This window comes from Syngnathus typhle, linkage group LG18, assembly GCF_033458585.1.
Source record: "Syngnathus typhle isolate RoL2023-S1 ecotype Sweden linkage group LG18, RoL_Styp_1.0, whole genome shotgun sequence".
Classification (NCBI taxonomy): domain Eukaryota; kingdom Metazoa; phylum Chordata; class Actinopteri; order Syngnathiformes; family Syngnathidae; genus Syngnathus; species Syngnathus typhle.
Genome location: NC_083755.1, coordinates 3446755 through 3462742, shown reverse-complemented (window position 1 = coordinate 3462742; position 15988 = coordinate 3446755). Strand labels below are relative to the sequence as shown.

The 15988-nt window shown below is 49.6% G+C and overlaps 2 protein-coding genes across 4 annotated transcripts in view; one reads left to right on the top strand and one right to left on the bottom strand.

Moving 5' to 3' along the window:
• Window positions 1-15988, top strand: part of dbf4b (DBF4B-CDC7 kinase regulatory subunit) — a 49778-nt gene that overhangs the window by 6144 nt on the left and 27646 nt on the right. For all 3 annotated transcript variants that reach the window (XM_061304806.1, XM_061304808.1, XM_061304807.1), the window contains exons 2-4: window positions 254-345; window positions 1688-1735; window positions 2935-2984. In XM_061304806.1, the coding sequence (XP_061160790.1) occupies window positions 1712-1735; window positions 2935-2984 (74 nt within the window). In that variant the 5' untranslated portion in view covers window positions 254-345; window positions 1688-1711. The remainder of the gene's footprint in view (window positions 1-253; window positions 346-1687; window positions 1736-2934; window positions 2985-15988) is intronic.
• Window positions 3742-5895, bottom strand: LOC133171437 (zinc finger protein 503-like). Its single transcript, XM_061304815.1, has 2 exons — window positions 5364-5895; window positions 3742-5283 (listed from the first exon to the last, which is right to left on the bottom strand). Exons 1-2 carry the CDS (start codon window positions 5649-5651, stop codon window positions 3910-3912), a joined length of 1662 nt encoding a protein of 553 aa, XP_061160799.1. The 5' UTR covers window positions 5652-5895; the 3' UTR covers window positions 3742-3909.

The following is a 15988-nucleotide window of genomic DNA, read 5'->3' as shown; positions in this document are numbered from 1 at the left end:
TTCGGATGCATCCTGCCTCTCCTTCGCCACATCTTTGCGAAAGAGTCACGACTTGGCCGCCAACTCGCCAACTCATTCCGATTCCGTCATGTGTTGAAACGTCTGTCCTCATCGTTCACCATTAGGAAATTACAATCAGATCGTGTTGACAATGCTTGCGTGCCTTTCGGAGTGCTGTGAAATTGAGGAAAACAAATCTTTTCACAATCTTCTCAGACTGAACACTGCTAATTTTCTTTTCTTTAAATCCTAGGAGAGGACAAAGCAGCTTAGAAATGGATGGATGGAAAAAAATCCTATCAAAGTTGATATGAACAATCACCCTGCAGCTAATCTCGAAAATCTGTAAGTAACTGACTTGCCCCCATTATAAACATAATCATAATAACACCAACACAATCCCTTTACATTATTATGTCACAAGGTTAGGTCAAGAAAGGGTTACAAAAAACAAAAAAAAAAACAGCCATGCGATATTTAGTCGGAGGTCGAAAAGTAGGAGGTGAGGGAATACAATGATTGATTGTCTTCTGCTCTAATTTTGAATCTCGCAAAAAAAAAAACCTGTCCATTTGTCTCGTGAAAAATAGCATGCCACTTGCTGCAGATGGATTTTTTTTAAAAAGCAATTAAAAGCAAAACTGCTGCTCTTCAAGCCTTATCACGAGCTGTACATTATGGCAGCCATTTAAGCAGATGGCAGACTGGATCGTATCAGCACGTGCTCGTTTGTCATATTCCACTGGCCAAAGTGTCACCTGGAACGGTCTGCCATCTGCCATTATGCATTTTGCTCCACTTAAGTGCCATTTCTCATTTCCAACTATATTAAGCAACTCGCTTTTTCGTGTTCCTTGCTATTTTCCATCACTGTCGCTCCCTGGGAACTATTTTTTTTCTTCATTCAGCGACAAGGAATCAAGTTCTCATCGGTCAGCGCCATCATTCAGCCACTGTCACCATCGGACTTTGACGCAGAGTTTTATTTTATACTCATTTTTAAAGCGTTAGCATTAAATTAGCCGAGTTTCGTAAGACAATCTATATCTTATAAACGGTATCACGGCGATACTAAATGGCCATACTAAACATTATAAGGCAGCTAACATGTTTTCCAAGCAACAAAAGCTCCCGCCATCAAGATGCCGAGTGTAATTTTAAGCGTGGGCGGAGGTAGTGTGGGTGTGTGTGCGGGGGGTATTTTGGCCGCATTTCCCCCGACGAGGGAGCACGAACAGCGGCGAGGCGCGGTGCCAGCGTGTCAAACATTTAAACACGCTTAAATTAGAGGCTGTTTGCCGTTCTCGGCGGCCATTCGTCTTAGTCAACGTTGCTGCGCCTCTCGCAAATTTGTCAGTAAGCGCTTCCACATGCCACCGCCGAGCAGGGGCGGGCCAAAGGACCAGGTTATCGGAGGCTTGCCTTGCTCTTCAGTCAGCCTGCAGTTAATTAGCTATCTACACACACACACACACACAATAGGCCTGGCCGTCATCAATCACACGGAAGTGGCAGTCGACAAACTGTGAGCAAGACGTTTTTTGGAGACCACAAAAAAAAAAAAAAAGGTTGTGGGCCAATGACAGACATGGAAAATATGTGGCGGGTGCAAATGACTGTGTGCAGCGCGGCGCAAAGCCCAACATTCAACTCACCCTTGCTCCTTCGTGCTTTTGTGCGTTGACAGATTGCCGACGCGGCAACTTTCCGCATGGGAGCAACTCCTCAACTTATTGTGAGTGTATGCAACAAACACGCACACACAATTGGGGGAATTGGAATCCCTCTCGGCTGTTTTTGTCACTCAGGCCAGTGCCATGTCTTGTGTAAAACTAGTGCTTTGGCGCCATCTTGTGACCGAGTAACAGTCGGGGGCCGCTCTCATTAAGACCTGTGTTAATCTTGTTGAGTTTGCACCATTCATCCTGTGTCATATTGCAGGTGTGCGGAATTAACCACTTCACACAACTTCCTTCACATTTCAAATTGGGCCTTCAAGCCGAGCGGCCTCTGCACGGGTCACGAGGAGAAGGGGGGGGGGGGCGGGGTTCCTGCCTTTGGATCATTAATAAGCTTGACGGCAGCCTGCCAAGTGATAGAAAGGAGTGGAGTGGAGAACAAGTGTTGGAAAACGAGTCGGGCCGCAGGTGGCGCCTCCGGGAGCGAGGCCAGCTCGTGTCAGTCACGCATTGTAAACTGCAACTATTTTCAGCTCAAACGACAAAGCATGAGCAAAAAGGCTTAAGTGCGTCCGTTACACAATTTGCCACAGCGCTGACACAAACACACCACAACACATTTGCACTTCAAGTCAATGAGTGCATGGAAATAAACACATTCGACCGAAAATGTGACGAATAGAGACAAATCCAACCCGTTCCAACTGTGGAGAAAGACATTTTAAATCATGTTGGGCTGAGCTCAGCACAATTAACTCTACAATGACCTTTGAAATTGTACAAATAATTTAATTGCTTAACCTTTGTTTTTTTTCTTTCGGAATTCAACACGCAAGTTGTGTTTTTCGGAAATAGTCCCAAGGGAGGTTAAGAAAGTGACAAAAGGCATTTTTAAAATGAAAAAAAAATTCAATCCACATTTTAAAAATGCTGGTGTCATCAAAGTTTTAAAAATCGTTGTGTGTGTGTGTACAGTGGACCACAAGCATATTTGTGGTTTGGCATTCACAAAATTGTGGACTTATTTTGGAAGCCATCTCCCATTATTCACAAAAAAACCCTGCTTGTTCACTTTTATTTAAACACAGTACCACATTTGTCTTTTTTTATGACAACTCCAAGGGATTGTCAATTATTTGCAGTGTCTTTCTCTTGCTCACTCATGAAGCTTTAAGCATTTCCTTAGATGCCTGCCACAAGATGGTGGCAAATGACTACTTTTGTCTAAAAGTAGCTCTTCAACTCTTGTCAACAGTTCCTTAACACCAAGTTACCAGCAGATAGGAAACAGAAGACAGCAAATAGGTGAGTCTTTTTTTTTTTTTTATCTTGACTGCCTGTACGCTCCCAAATGAATCTGTGAATAGGCAAATATGCAAACCACCACCACTTTGGAGTTGAGTTCACTGGTACCTCAATTTAGTGAGGTACATGTTCAGGTAAGTTCATTTGGGAGTTGTTTTCTCACCGGTGTGCAAATTCTTAGTTGACAAAACACAAACGTATGTAACATGCAATGGAATTACTGAGCAGGTTTCAAAGTCGCGTGTAAATAAAAAGTAAGCTTCCATCTGCACGAGCTAAAACAGGCGGCCTCTGAGTCCCCCCCGAGAGCGTTACAAAATTTGAAAAACAAGCAAAACCTCGGAGGACCGCTTGTCATAACAACACTTTAGTCGCAAGTGCTCCAAATAGCCATCATCATAAACATTGTATTCTTTTCCATCAATAAAATAAAGCCCTCGGGGGGCCAAGTTTTATTATTACAGATGTGGCCCGAAATGATACAGGACAAAAAATGGCGCGCTTCCGGCTTTTAATGACTTTAATAGCACGTTTAATGAGCCGTTCCTAATATTTTGACCCCTTTCATGTCGTCGCCGCTGTTCAACCCCAGAAATAAACTTGGCAGACGCATTTGGACTAGTCGTATGAGTATTTTCAGATTGTAAAAAGATATTGAAGTTGCAAGCAATCAAATCAGTCACGGACAACGCCGTTTCGTTTCGCTTCGTTGTCAAATCATTTCGTCTCCCAAATAATGCACATCCACGCTGTTGAGAGTGATATTATAATTCTTTTTTATTTTTTGAAGTCACGCTTGAAGCTATCTCAAATAAATACACTCATCCATCCCTTGCATGGATCCCGTCCGTCCCTACATAGAAAACTCGTTGGGCCTAAATCTCCTTTATAAACGTGTATATCGCTATATTTTGCATTCGGTCCGCTACTGGTAGCCCAAAGCCGAGGCCGTGGTCAGTCTTTGGCCGTACAAGGCGTACGGGGAGTAATAGGCTCCGGTGGCGGCGGGCATCGGCACGGGGGCTCCCGGGGCGGGCAGGGGGCTCTTGGAGTACGGGTGATAGCGGCTGGCCAGTCCGAGCGGGTGATGCGGGCTCCCTCGCAGGGCGAGCGCCGCGCCGGGGCTGACCGGGCTGCCGCCGGAGGGCAAATGCACGTGGCAGGCCATGGCTCCTAACGAGCCCGGGTAGCCTGCGAGCAGCTTCTCCGAGCCGGCCGCGAAGGCCGTGTGAGTCCGCAGGTGGCCCAGCAGCTCCTCGGAGCTGGAGAAGCGCTTGTCACACGCGCCGTTGGCCGACACCCAGTTGCAGACGTGGGGCAGCGGGTCGTTGGGCAGCACGAATCCGTACGGATACAGCGGGTGTCCGCCAAAGGACGGCGCCGCCGACGGCACGCCGTGCAGCGGGTGCGCCGAGTACACGAGCGGGTATCCCGACTTGAGGGCCGAGGCGGCGGCGTCGTGCGCGCAGTTGGCGCCGGAGGTCACCGACAAATGGCCGGTGCAGTGGTAGCTGAGGCAGTACGGGTCCCGACACAAGCCGGCGGACATGAGCGAGGGAGGGGATGCCCTTGCCATGGGGCTGCTCCCGGCCTTGCTGCACGCCGCAAACTGAGCACTCAGGAGCTGACTGCTGGACTTGGCGTGCTCCAGACTCATGCCCGGCGGCAGGAAGGGCTGCGCGTAACTCGCGTAAGCGCCCGCTAAACTCCCAGGGTAGGAAAGGGGGAAAACCGTGTGGCCGGGCTTGTAGGGGGAAACCGGAGCCACCAGTCCAGAGCCCAGCACAGACGAGGTGACGGATGACGAGTCCGTTGTGACGACCTTTGACCCGGGCACGCTCTCCTGGCTGCCATCGGGGCTAATTCCACTCGTTCTGCCGCTCTCCGGCGACGACGCATTTTTATGGCGCTCGCACTCCTTTTTGTCGTCCTTATCCGCCGCCGGTTTGCCGTCACACGGCAGCGGTGAGGCAGAGGCGCAAGAACTGGGGCTCGCGCTCCGGCTGCCGGTCCTGGGCGTGAACGGCGGGCAGGCGGCGCTCGGCACCCGAAAACCGTTCTTATCTCCGCTCAGGATCGACTCCTTCTTGCTGTCCGAAGATGACGCCGACTTGGCGTAGGGCTTGAAGCTCGACTTGTCGTCCGCGCCGATGTCGCTGATCTTCAGCGGCCCGGCTTTGCTCTCCTTGTCCCCGCCGCTCGCCACAGAGGAAAGCTTGGAGGAGGCCGGGGGGTCCGGCTTCCCGATCTGGGAGCATGTTTGAGCCAAAAGTGCCAGTGGGCTCTTCTTGGCGTCCAGCTGTGAAGCAGAATACATCGCAGTTACGCGCTGTCGACATATTTAGGGGGGTGGTGTCATGCACGAGGGGGGGCACTCACCTCGATGGGGCTTATCGGCGTGGACGGCAGCGGCTGGAGGTACTCCGGGTGGATGATGTGTCCTGCCCGGGCCGTGAGCATTTTTAGCAGCTTGATAGGCAGACGGCCGGCTTGGCGGTTTGGGTCTGCGGGAGAGGAGACGACGGAGTTGTTGGGGGCGGTGGTGCTGCGGTGCGCGTACAGGCGGCTGTCGGGGCTCGGTGCGCCTCTCTCCCCGGGCGAGGAGCGGCTCTCCCACGCTGAATTAGTGCTGTGTCTCAGGACGGTCACCGTGGGCGATGTGATCATGACCCAAAGCTCGTGGAAATGGCTGAGAAATGCATGCGTGCGCGTGTGCCCTTCAAAATCTGCCGTCAAACCTCCTGCGGACACGCACGGCCAAACCCGAAAGCGTTAAATCCTTATGAACGCGCATGGACATTCCGTGCTGTGTCGTGTGGTCTCCGCATGTGTCGTCTTCTCCCGTCGGCGTCCTGTGACAGTGTGGTCGCCGGTCCGAGAGCGCGCTCGGATTACAGGAGGAGGAGGAGGAGGAAAGAGGAGGAGGAAGAGTGGCTGGCGCTGGTGCGTCAAAGGAGGAAGGCAGGATCACTCCGCCCCCGCCCACGTCCCCGTGCGCGCTCGTTCGCTCTTGTCCGCATGGATCGCAGTTTGCAAGAGTTGATCCGAGGTGAAAAGACGAAAGGAAAATGACGTGCAGCATCCCCACGAGAGTGTCTTTCACGCTCGCGGACCCTTTTAACGCGGTGTTTTCTCGCGTAATTGGCTCTGTGCGCTTGCCCGCACTCTGCATGGGTGGATTTGCGACGACGGCACGCACGTAGATGATCTCATCCAGTGTTTCCGCGACCTTTATTGCACTAAGCTGTAGAAAAAGCGATTGTCTCGTCTCAATAACTTAGAATTAAAATTATGAAGCCAAACAATTTGGATTATATATTGGCTGAAAAGGCGCAAAGCCCAACTAGTAGTCTGTCGGACCCAATTGTGGAGATGCCGGCTTAAACAGTTTTTTTTTACCAGATAGTTTTTGTTCTTTGGGGGCGTGGCCAAATGGAGTCCCCCTTTCTCGACTATAAGAAGTTGACCTTTCACCTTTGTTTACCTCGTTGTGAGTTAGTTATTACTAGTCTGGAGCCAAATCAGAGCAACTATCAAGTCATCCAGTGCCACTCGAGCTTCCTTTTCTTTCCTTTTCTTCCACTTCCCATGTTGACAAGACAGAGTCTCTTTTTTGGAGCACATATGAGTCATTAAGAAATAACCCACGGCTTGGGGAGCACACCGCTTGTCCGTCTTTCCGTCCATCCGCTTGACGTGTTTTGGCGTGCTTTCTGCTCCCGAATGCAGCCTGGCATCTGTCACTTCTCCGTCCTGCTTGCCAGTTATCTGTCAGCCGTCTGCATTTCTTCTCCTCAGTCACATTCAGGTCACTGCCGCGTGCAAAATCAAAATCGAGAGAAGGGGAAGTGTCGTCTCCGACTTAGCCATCCATCATCTCGGCCTCTGTAATCTTAACGAAAGATGAACGCGAGGACGTCGCTCGCCATCTTGACTACATTTCTTTTCTCTGTGGTTCTTGAGGAAAAAAAAGCTACCTTTAATCTGCACGTACCAGTAGATCAGGGTTTTTTTTTTTTTTTTCGCGGGCCGCATTGTAGTCTTTCGGAGGGCCAAAATGACTGTCAACCCAAATAAATGTATGAGCACCTCATATTATATACAGTAAAAGCTACAAAACAAACTGACAAATACCGTTTTTTCCATGTATAATGCGCCCCCATGTATAATACGCACCCTAAAAATGGCATGTCGATGCTGGAAAAAAGCCTGCACCCAAATTTTGACTCCTACTTAAGTCCGTAAACGTAAAATTATTTCAGAAAAAAGATCATCTTTGGGAACAACCGGATGTTATTCTGCCGGTCAGTATCACTGCGCATGCGCTAGCAAACTCGATAGCGAAGAAATTTTTCGGATTTGTGTAGGGTACATTGTGACAGCAAACGAGCAGGTGATCGAGCAAGCGTCTGATACGAGAGCATTGTGTTCGTATGGAGCGTGTTTGAAATGAACAGCCGAGAAGAAAGCGCATCTGTAATGGCAGCCTCCGTATCATATCCGGATAAAAAAATAAATAAAATTGTACCCATGTATAATGCGCACCCCAGATTTTAGGACAATAAATTAGTTAAATTTTGCGCATTATACATGGAGAAAAACGGTAATTCATTTTCAAATCAGACGAGTAAAAACTGGTCAAATATTAGAAAAAACCCAGATATTATTAAAAGTGAAGACAATTTGCAATTCTAGTAACGACACACGAATTTGATGCACAATTTGTCTTCGCGGGCCACATAAAATAATGTGGCGGGCCGTATCTGGCCCCCGGGCCTTGAGTTTGACACCTGTGCAATCGATGAGTAGATTGGCCGAAAGAATTGTTTTGGACTACTGCAGGTACGTTCCCAATCTGAAAAAAGCAGTTCAAAATGGAACATCTGGACTAAATGAATAGCCTCAGTCAAAATCGAAAATGACACTCTTTACAATGTTTTATAAAAATGTCTTGCGGTTGCCATTCATCCTGAAATCTTCCATTTCTCCAATTCCCCCCTTTGAAAGGAGAACCACTTATCTTATTACTCAATAGCCTATAAATGTCTTGCTGATCAGGCAAAAGCTAAACAGATGCAAGTGTTTTTTGATTGATGACGCCGCCGCTGTTTTCGGCAACGGCCTGTCAGCCGCTGACACGCCGGCTTGACTTATTAGGACAGGGAAGGGCGACCATAAATTCCCAGAGTCAGCCAAAAACTCTTTTATTGTGGCCCTGATGGATGGGCCGCCGAGGCGCGCCGCACCAAATTCCCGGCTCGCTCCCTAAATGGCTGCACATTTTTCCACCCCGCTGTCGTCGTAATTCATGACTTTTAAACAGAAAGCCCCCAAATCTCCCACTTGTATTTCACCCAGGCGGGACACGTTTATGGACGGGTCGGACCCCTCCGCCAACACGGCAGCTTCAAAGTCGGACGTCGGCGGGCGACGTCATCGGGTCTCAAAAGATTTGAGCAATCTGGATGTGCGAAGCTTCCTCAGCTTTACTTGGGCTTTGTGTGCTTCCTGTTCCTTACAAATCAATGTTACCTCCTAAGCGGCCACTAGAGGCGCCTTTTTGCAAAAGTAGAAAGAAGCCAATAAAAATCTCCGGTCGTCTGCATTTGCACGCGAGCTCCAATTCCTTCCCCGCTGCGTCGACGTGAGAGCTCTCGTGCCACGTCAAGGCAGAGACGGGCCGATTGGACGTGACGGCTAAAAAGGCCAGATGACGGCTGCAAGGTGCTATTGTTTTGTGCCGCTCTCCCGCCCCCCTCGGCTCCTTAAAATGGCCGCCCGCCCGCCATCCAGGCGACGGTGATTGCTCCTGTTTAATTGATTGGCCTTGCACCGAGGCCTGTCACATTAATAATGCTTAAGTACGGCCCCAGCGTGTCGCCCGCAGCGGCGCGTCTGCGGGGAAATTAACGGCCTTAACTAACTGCCGTCTGCCAGCCAAGACCGGCCTTTTATACTCCAAAGCGTCGTCGCGCCACTTCCGCTCTCCAGCGCTCCTTGTTAGTTGTACACCAAATACGTGGCTCGCATTTCCTGCATTCTGAATTTGACCTTTCACTTTCGATAGCTCTCAACGTGTCTGGAAGCGGATCTCATTAGGATCTGACGTGCCGGAGCCAAGCGCTGACAAGTAAATGGTGTCGAGTGAATAAGATCCAGATTAGCGGCGAGTTGACGGAGGCAGCCCCCGCACGAGACACGCTGCGATATTTCCGCCGCTGAATGACACTTTGAAATTGCTCCCATCACCTCGGTAGCTGCGCTAATGCACCTTGAACCAAAGTGCGGGAATTAGAGCGGCGAGACGTCCTTCAAGGAAATATGACAAGAAAATAGACTCGCTTTTTCCTTTGAAGGCCGACGGGCTGGGGGGGTCGGGCGCTACCCCCCTCCTAAAGAAACTGGCACAGAGTAAGAAGTTGTCTGCTCACGTTACCAGCGCGATGCGCTTAAGGACGGGACGTTTGGGATACTTAGAAGTCAGCGTACGCCGCCCTCCTCTTCTCGCACGGGCCAAGTTGAGGTGGCGGAAATCTAAGATGGCGGCAACGCTTGAAGGCTCTTTTTCCACGTCGTCTCCTCGATTAGTCAAAGCTGGTCAGGAGCGGTTGAAGTCGAAACCCGCCCAGATTAAGCGTCGGCTGTCGGCCCCTCGAATCTGGCAGGTGAGGATGTCATGCTGTAAGCACGCGTTAGCTTCACCCCGTCGTCCCGCCGCCGCTGCCGCCACCGCCCGACACCTGCCACATTAAGAACTTTGCGCAAACTTTGTCAAGTCACTCAAGGATTAGCGAGGCGCGTCCCAAATGAATGTTTTGTTTGTTGGTCCTTTTCGTTGTTTGCCGGTCTCACTGATAACATAGCCGAGGTAATCTTTGATCCCTCCGATTTAATTTCCGGCGGGGGAAAATGTGCAGGTAGCGTGTTTTGACACCCGGGGGCCGGGATGAGCGTCTGTGATGGGCAGATTATTTCCCGTAAAGCGGGGCCTCCGCGCCCATTTTGTCACATTTCACAAGCGGGATTAGGGGTTCCAGCCGGTATTAGCGTCAGGCAGCCGTTCGACACTTACCACTTCATTGTCGACTTAGTGATCAAATGCTCGCTCTGACGGCTCCTCGGCTCGTCGCCCCAAACTCGTTGTCAAATTGCACTCTTCTTCAAAAACCAGACAGAGGCCTTCTTCCTAAAAAGTAGATTTCAGATGATGATGAGACACTCAAACACACCAAAGCCTGAATAGCTGGCTGCAAATCAGCGCAGCCACTTGATAGAACGGTAACGTTTCTGCCCCTCGGCTCCAGTAAATAAATAGCCCCTTCGTTGCGGCGCTGTACATTGATCAGTGGAGAAAAATCTGTCGGCTGCCTTCAATACGCACGATCAAGAACGTCTGCCGCCAGTTTTACGAGACCATTACTACTTTTTATCCCTCAGCCCTGCTAATGGCTTTCAATAGTCTATTTGATTTATGGCTTTTCAAGTTTCGGTTCGATGCAGACAAAAAATAAATACATCGACGCAGACGTTTTCCCCAAGCCATTTTGCGTATGGCAATAATAAATTGAAATTGCTAATTCTTTGCGTTGATCTTTTTCCCTTCCTTTTTATCAATCCCACGTTTGAGATGACTTTCCCGTTTCCAGAGCGCTGCTGCGTGAAGCCAACACGGTATATATTTTGTGTTTAGCGGATGAACCCGCAGGAAGGAATGTTTCATTTCCAGTGGATTGGCAAAGGATCAGCGAGCGGCTTGTATCTCCGTTGGCTTTTCTTTGACCTCTGTTTTTGAATGTACAGCCCAGCGAGCTTTAAATTCTTCGGACAGTGACTTAATCTGTCTGGGATCTTCCGTAAAGCTGATTTTATTAGCTCATACACGAAGACGATCGGTGCGGAATTAGGCTCGGAAAATATACCGGCGTGTCCGTTTAACTCCATTCAGATGTCCGCGCAGAAGATGATGGAAGTCAAATATATCTCGCTAGTGGCTTGTATTATTTTAATAGTTTCAGGGGGCGTAACCCTTTGCTCAAAATCAATGGCAGCCTTTGGTGTTGTCGTGCCGGCGGCGTTGGAGGTGAAGTGCGGGGGAGCACATGTCTGACACCTCCTGACTATTTTATGAGACCGCGTTTGAAGTTTTTAAAACCCCCGTGGAGGATTCTTGGGGCGATGAATCTAAAAAAAAAAAAAAAAGAGGAAGGGGGGGCGAAAGGCGCGGCTTTAGAGCTCAAGCGTATTAATCGCGAGCACGGACCGTTACGCCGTTTGATGAGCAAAGTCCAATGAGTCGATTTCACCCCTAGTAAAGTCGTTTTCCCCTCCGTGCAGATCTGACACTTTTTCTAATTCATGGCAAAGTAACGGCATGTGTTTTCTCTTAGCATTATCCTCATAAGCCCCCTTTTAAGTCTTCCTTGTCTTTGGGCTTACGCAAAGAAGAAGAAGAGGAAGAGCATGACCTCAAAGCGTCTTTTGTTGAGCACGATTCATGTGATGGGGAGAAAGGGGGGGCATTGTGAGCGATGGGGTGTGGAAGCTTGTAGGGTGAAGCAGTGCCGGTGGTCCCCTAATTTGGAAAAGTATAGCTAGAACAGCCCAATTTTATTACAATAAATACAATATTAGAAAGAAAGACGTGAGTCGTGTCGATCTCGTACCTCCGTTAGCGAACAAAGACCCCGCAGTCGCTTGTTAGGCGGCCCGTATGAAGAAAAGAAAAAAAAAAAACAACGCGAAGGCCAGATGATTTGGTCCATCCGGGCCGCCTTTGACAGTCGTCGTAAATTTGATTTAGATGGCGAGCGGGGCCAGTTGGATGTTCAGCTTTCCAAGGCATAAATCGGGGCCGTCCCACTTCCTCCAAGGGCCAGAAATATGGAAGGATGCTATGACATTCTTCAACTTGAATTTATTGCGCACGCTGACACCAATCCGTCAAGCAGTTACAAATTGTTTTTATACGTATAGAGTGGTGCCTTGCACCTTTCATTCGGTTGGTGTGCGTGTGAGCGTTTCGCTGTGAGCTGTGGCCTAAAGCTGTTTGGAAAAGGAGCCATTCGAAGGTTTTTATTTCCGCTCGTTAATTGCGGTTGTCTTCTCTCTTTGCCTTCTTCACGTCCGTACATTTCAATCAAGAGTTTGCAGTGATGTAACGCAAACATAATGGCAGTCATAATGGCAGCAATTACTTGGCCGGAGCCAAGTGGGCCGCCATTGATTTTTATTTTTTTTGCGCTCTGCTCCGTCTCTCTCTCTCTCTCTCTCTCTCTCTCTCTCTCTCTCTCTCTCTCTCTCTCTCTCTCTCTCTCTCTCTCTCTCTCTCTCTCTCTCTCTCTCTCTCTCTCTCTCTCTCTCTTCCTCGAGCCGTGCCACAGAGGACAGTGGGAAATATTTGACATGTCGAAGCGTCCAGGGCCAGAAGTAGGATTAATGGCCGCCTGCCTGCCTTGAAGGTCCTCTGGCGGTAATTGCAAGCAGAATCGGAGTCTGTGATCTCAGCGGCGCTCTGGCACATGCCAAAACAGGCCGGCCTTTGACAGATTGCCTTCCCTTCAGAAATAACTTAAGCACATTTGTTCTCTGAAATGAGGTATGGCCGCGCCTCCCACGCCGCAAAACGGGAGCGACGGCATCTTTCGAGCGCATTCCGCTCCCACATCTGCGTTTGTCGGCCACGTGGACCCAAGTAGGACACGTCTCATTGCAAACCTACGATGTCATTTTGGCAGTTGTCATATCTTTTTTTCCATCCTTAGCATTGATGCATTTTGTTATTTTTCCTCGCCATTAGTATCGTAGCAGCTATCGCACGCTCGCTCACTTTCTCGCAATAACCGAGCTAACCTCAGCTCCTCCTCCAAATATGTTGTCGTCGCTGCGGAGCAACGTCAGCCATCTCTCGTGGGGCCCTCTCCGTTCGGGGCCCGGCCAGGCCCGAGGCAACCGCCTTCTCCGCCTGCCTTGTTGCGGCGTGTGCGTGTGCGCTCCAAGTATTAATTTGTGTAGCGCCACCCCGTTTAATTGGTCTTAATCTGAAGTGAGCGGCTTTGATCTGCCTGACAGTTTGACTGCATTAGCGCCGGCGCGGGGGCTAATCCCCACCGTAGCTTGTTCTGGCGGCTCAGCCAGAGGCCTGTCCAAGCATAATATGTCAGCTGAGGGGATAAGCCGTCATCAAACAAGCGCGTCTAAGCTTCTGGAACACGAGAGTTGAAGGGCCGCTGTCACGCTGCGCCGACGCCACAACAACCGCAGAGACGTTGCGCCGCCGCCGCCAACGCCGCCAGGCTCTTCGGGCACCAACAAATTCAAAGTGAATGAAAATGAAAAAGGGCTTGATTACACTTATTTCTTTACAACTTCTCATGGTTCTATTTTACAACCTCGCGCCGACATATTTCCGTTGCTGTGAAATCATTAACGGCGATGAATGGCATCTGAATGCATTTGTCCAGCCTCGCTTATTCTTGCATAAGTGCAACCGGCTGACAGCTGGAGCATTAGCACGGCGGCCGTGAAGAGGTGTCCGACATTTGCGGGGAAAGCATATGAAAAATGACAAGCTCCCGGCGCTGACGCCACCTTCATTAAGACGCCTCGTTTTGCCCTCGCAAGGTGCCTCACAACGACGTTAGCGTGACTCTCAAACATTTTGAATATCTGGATTTTTGGCTTTCCTTATCCCTGTTGCTATTTTTCCACAAATGTTTGTCTTTTGGTCTTAACAAGGTGGCTCTTAATTAAACGTGCAAATCCCCCCAAAAATGCACCCCGTGAACAGCTCGCAGCTGGGGTCCGACGGCTTTTGCGCCGATGATGGCGGCGTAACGGCCTCCGCGCCGGCACTCCGACTTACTTATGTAGATAAATGCGGCGCCATTTATCATCAGCGCCTATTCATAAATAGCCAATAAGTCATCGCCGCTTCCATGCGAGAAGATTAGACCTTGGGAATGTGACTTAAGCACTGCGAGTGCTCGAGTGTAGTGGGGGGTGAGTGATGACGCACAAAGCCGCCGCCGCGTTTGCTCATTATGTCTTTTTCTACATGTCATTTGCCTGCCCAGCTGCTATCTCCATATGAAAATCACTGGGGAAGCTTTTTTTTTTTTTTTGATTCTTTTTTTTTTTCCTGCCGGTGCATGTTTTTTTTTCGTTTTTTTTTATTCCGGGCTGGGTGGAAGCCACAAAGGTGCAGAGACTGATGAGAAGGGATGATATATGTTGCCTGCGCCTGTGTCCCGGCTCTCCTCTGGCCCCTTGTCATTAATCAGCGCCATTAGACTGCACTCGCTCGCTCTCACCCTCGCCTTCCACTGCCGCAGCCTCCCTTTTGTCTCACATATAGGGAAAAGGCTGCAAGCTAAAGGCTAAGATAAAAACAGCAACAGGTTATTACAGGGACACCTAACTTGAATTTCACGCTACAAATCCATATGCAACATTACAATATTGTTATTGTACCTAAAGTTAAATACAACTGAACTGCAAATGTACTCAAAGGGATGATCTGATTATGCTCCGTTTCAACATGAATAACTGCTTGAAGGCCTTCCAGGGACTTTTCTTTCCCATGCCGGGCTTCCATTCGATCTTAAATCAATGAGCATTGTTTTAATTTCAAGCTGTTATCATCCATGTTGTCACTAATCAGTGCAGTGGTTAAAAGCGCCCCAACACACACACACACACACACCCCTCCCTCCCCCCATCATCATCATCATCCGTGTCGAGAGGTCTGATCGGACGATAGCGCGTGAAAGCGATTCGCACGGCTTCATTCCAAGGAGCTTTGCATGTTTGATTTGCATAACTAGAGAAAATGATATTAGATGGGCACATTGATTTAATTTGGTCGGGGCGCGCTGTTAATTACGCTATCGTAAAAGTGTCACGGCTTTATTGCCTCGGTTCAGAACGGGCGCTGGGAGGGGGGGCTTGGTGCTTTACGGTCGTTGGCCGGCTGCGGCGAGGTTATCCAGATTATATTGTCAGGCGTAATTTTTACATTAGCGGGTCATCGTAAAAACCAAATCGGAGCGGTGCTTTGAAGGATTAGCCCGGGCTGACTTTGTTCTTGTATCGCGAGTCGCGAGTGTTTTCCATCTGCCATCCGTGCTGACAACTTGATTTATATTCGGCTTTTAGCGGGACTACGTGTTAGACATCATTCCGAAGAGCAACTCGTGCTTTCATCTTGATGGGGAACACATGGCCTCCGTGGGCCCTGACTTGCAGTTATAGGCGCACCCGTAGAGCAGGCCAGCGTTAGCACGCGCGGCTTCTTTGTTAGCCTCGGTGTTAGCATTCGGTGCTCTTGATTTGTTTTGACGCGCCATTTGATGCTCAGACTCTCTGTCTATTCAAAGATTTGCTTCTAAGACTCGGCGGTAGTGCTATCGCTTTTCCATCTATGCGGTAATTGTGAGTGGAAGGATGTAAAGTAGATGACGTCGCCGTCCGCCATCTGAATTTGGATCTTTACAAATGAATTGGCCCAGGCGCACTTCATCGAAATGAGCCAGCCACCTTGGCCCAGTCTTTCAGCAAAGTGAGGCGGGCCTGTCCGGACTTTGGTCTTCTCTTTGTCCCGGGCAGTACAAAGCAGTGCATAATGTGCAATCTGATAAGTGTTGCGCCGCGCCGCCACCTCCGCCCGACGTCCTATACATCAGCGGCCAGATCATCTGGGCCGTGCAGCCGGGGACGTTTGTGGAAGATGTTGATGAATTGGACCGCCTGGGTGAGGAACTCCGGGGCCCGGCCGCCGTGGCACGTGACGCACATTAAGATTAAGCGGCGCTGTCTGCTCGCGAAGAAGAAGAAAGAGGAAGAAGAAGACAGCTGCGGCGGGTTGGGAGGCAAGATGGACGGCCAAAGATAACCCTCGCTAACTTCTGCTGAAGATCAAAACTTTCCCTCTCGTCGGTGCTCAATTTACGCTTCAGAATGAGGGACGAGGCCGAGCAAGTTGACTGTTGATTGTATTTCAGAGCGTG

Excerpts from the sequence above, each read along its gene's own strand:
- LOC133171437 (XM_061304815.1), bottom strand. The coding sequence starts at position 5,651 with ATGATCACATCGCCCACGGTGACCGTCCTGAGACACAGCACTAATTCA. Across the intron at positions 5,284-5,363 it reads CGCCGATAAGCCCCATCGAG|CTGGACGCCAAGAAGAGCCC; the intron begins GTGAGTGCCCCC and ends TCTGCTTCACAG.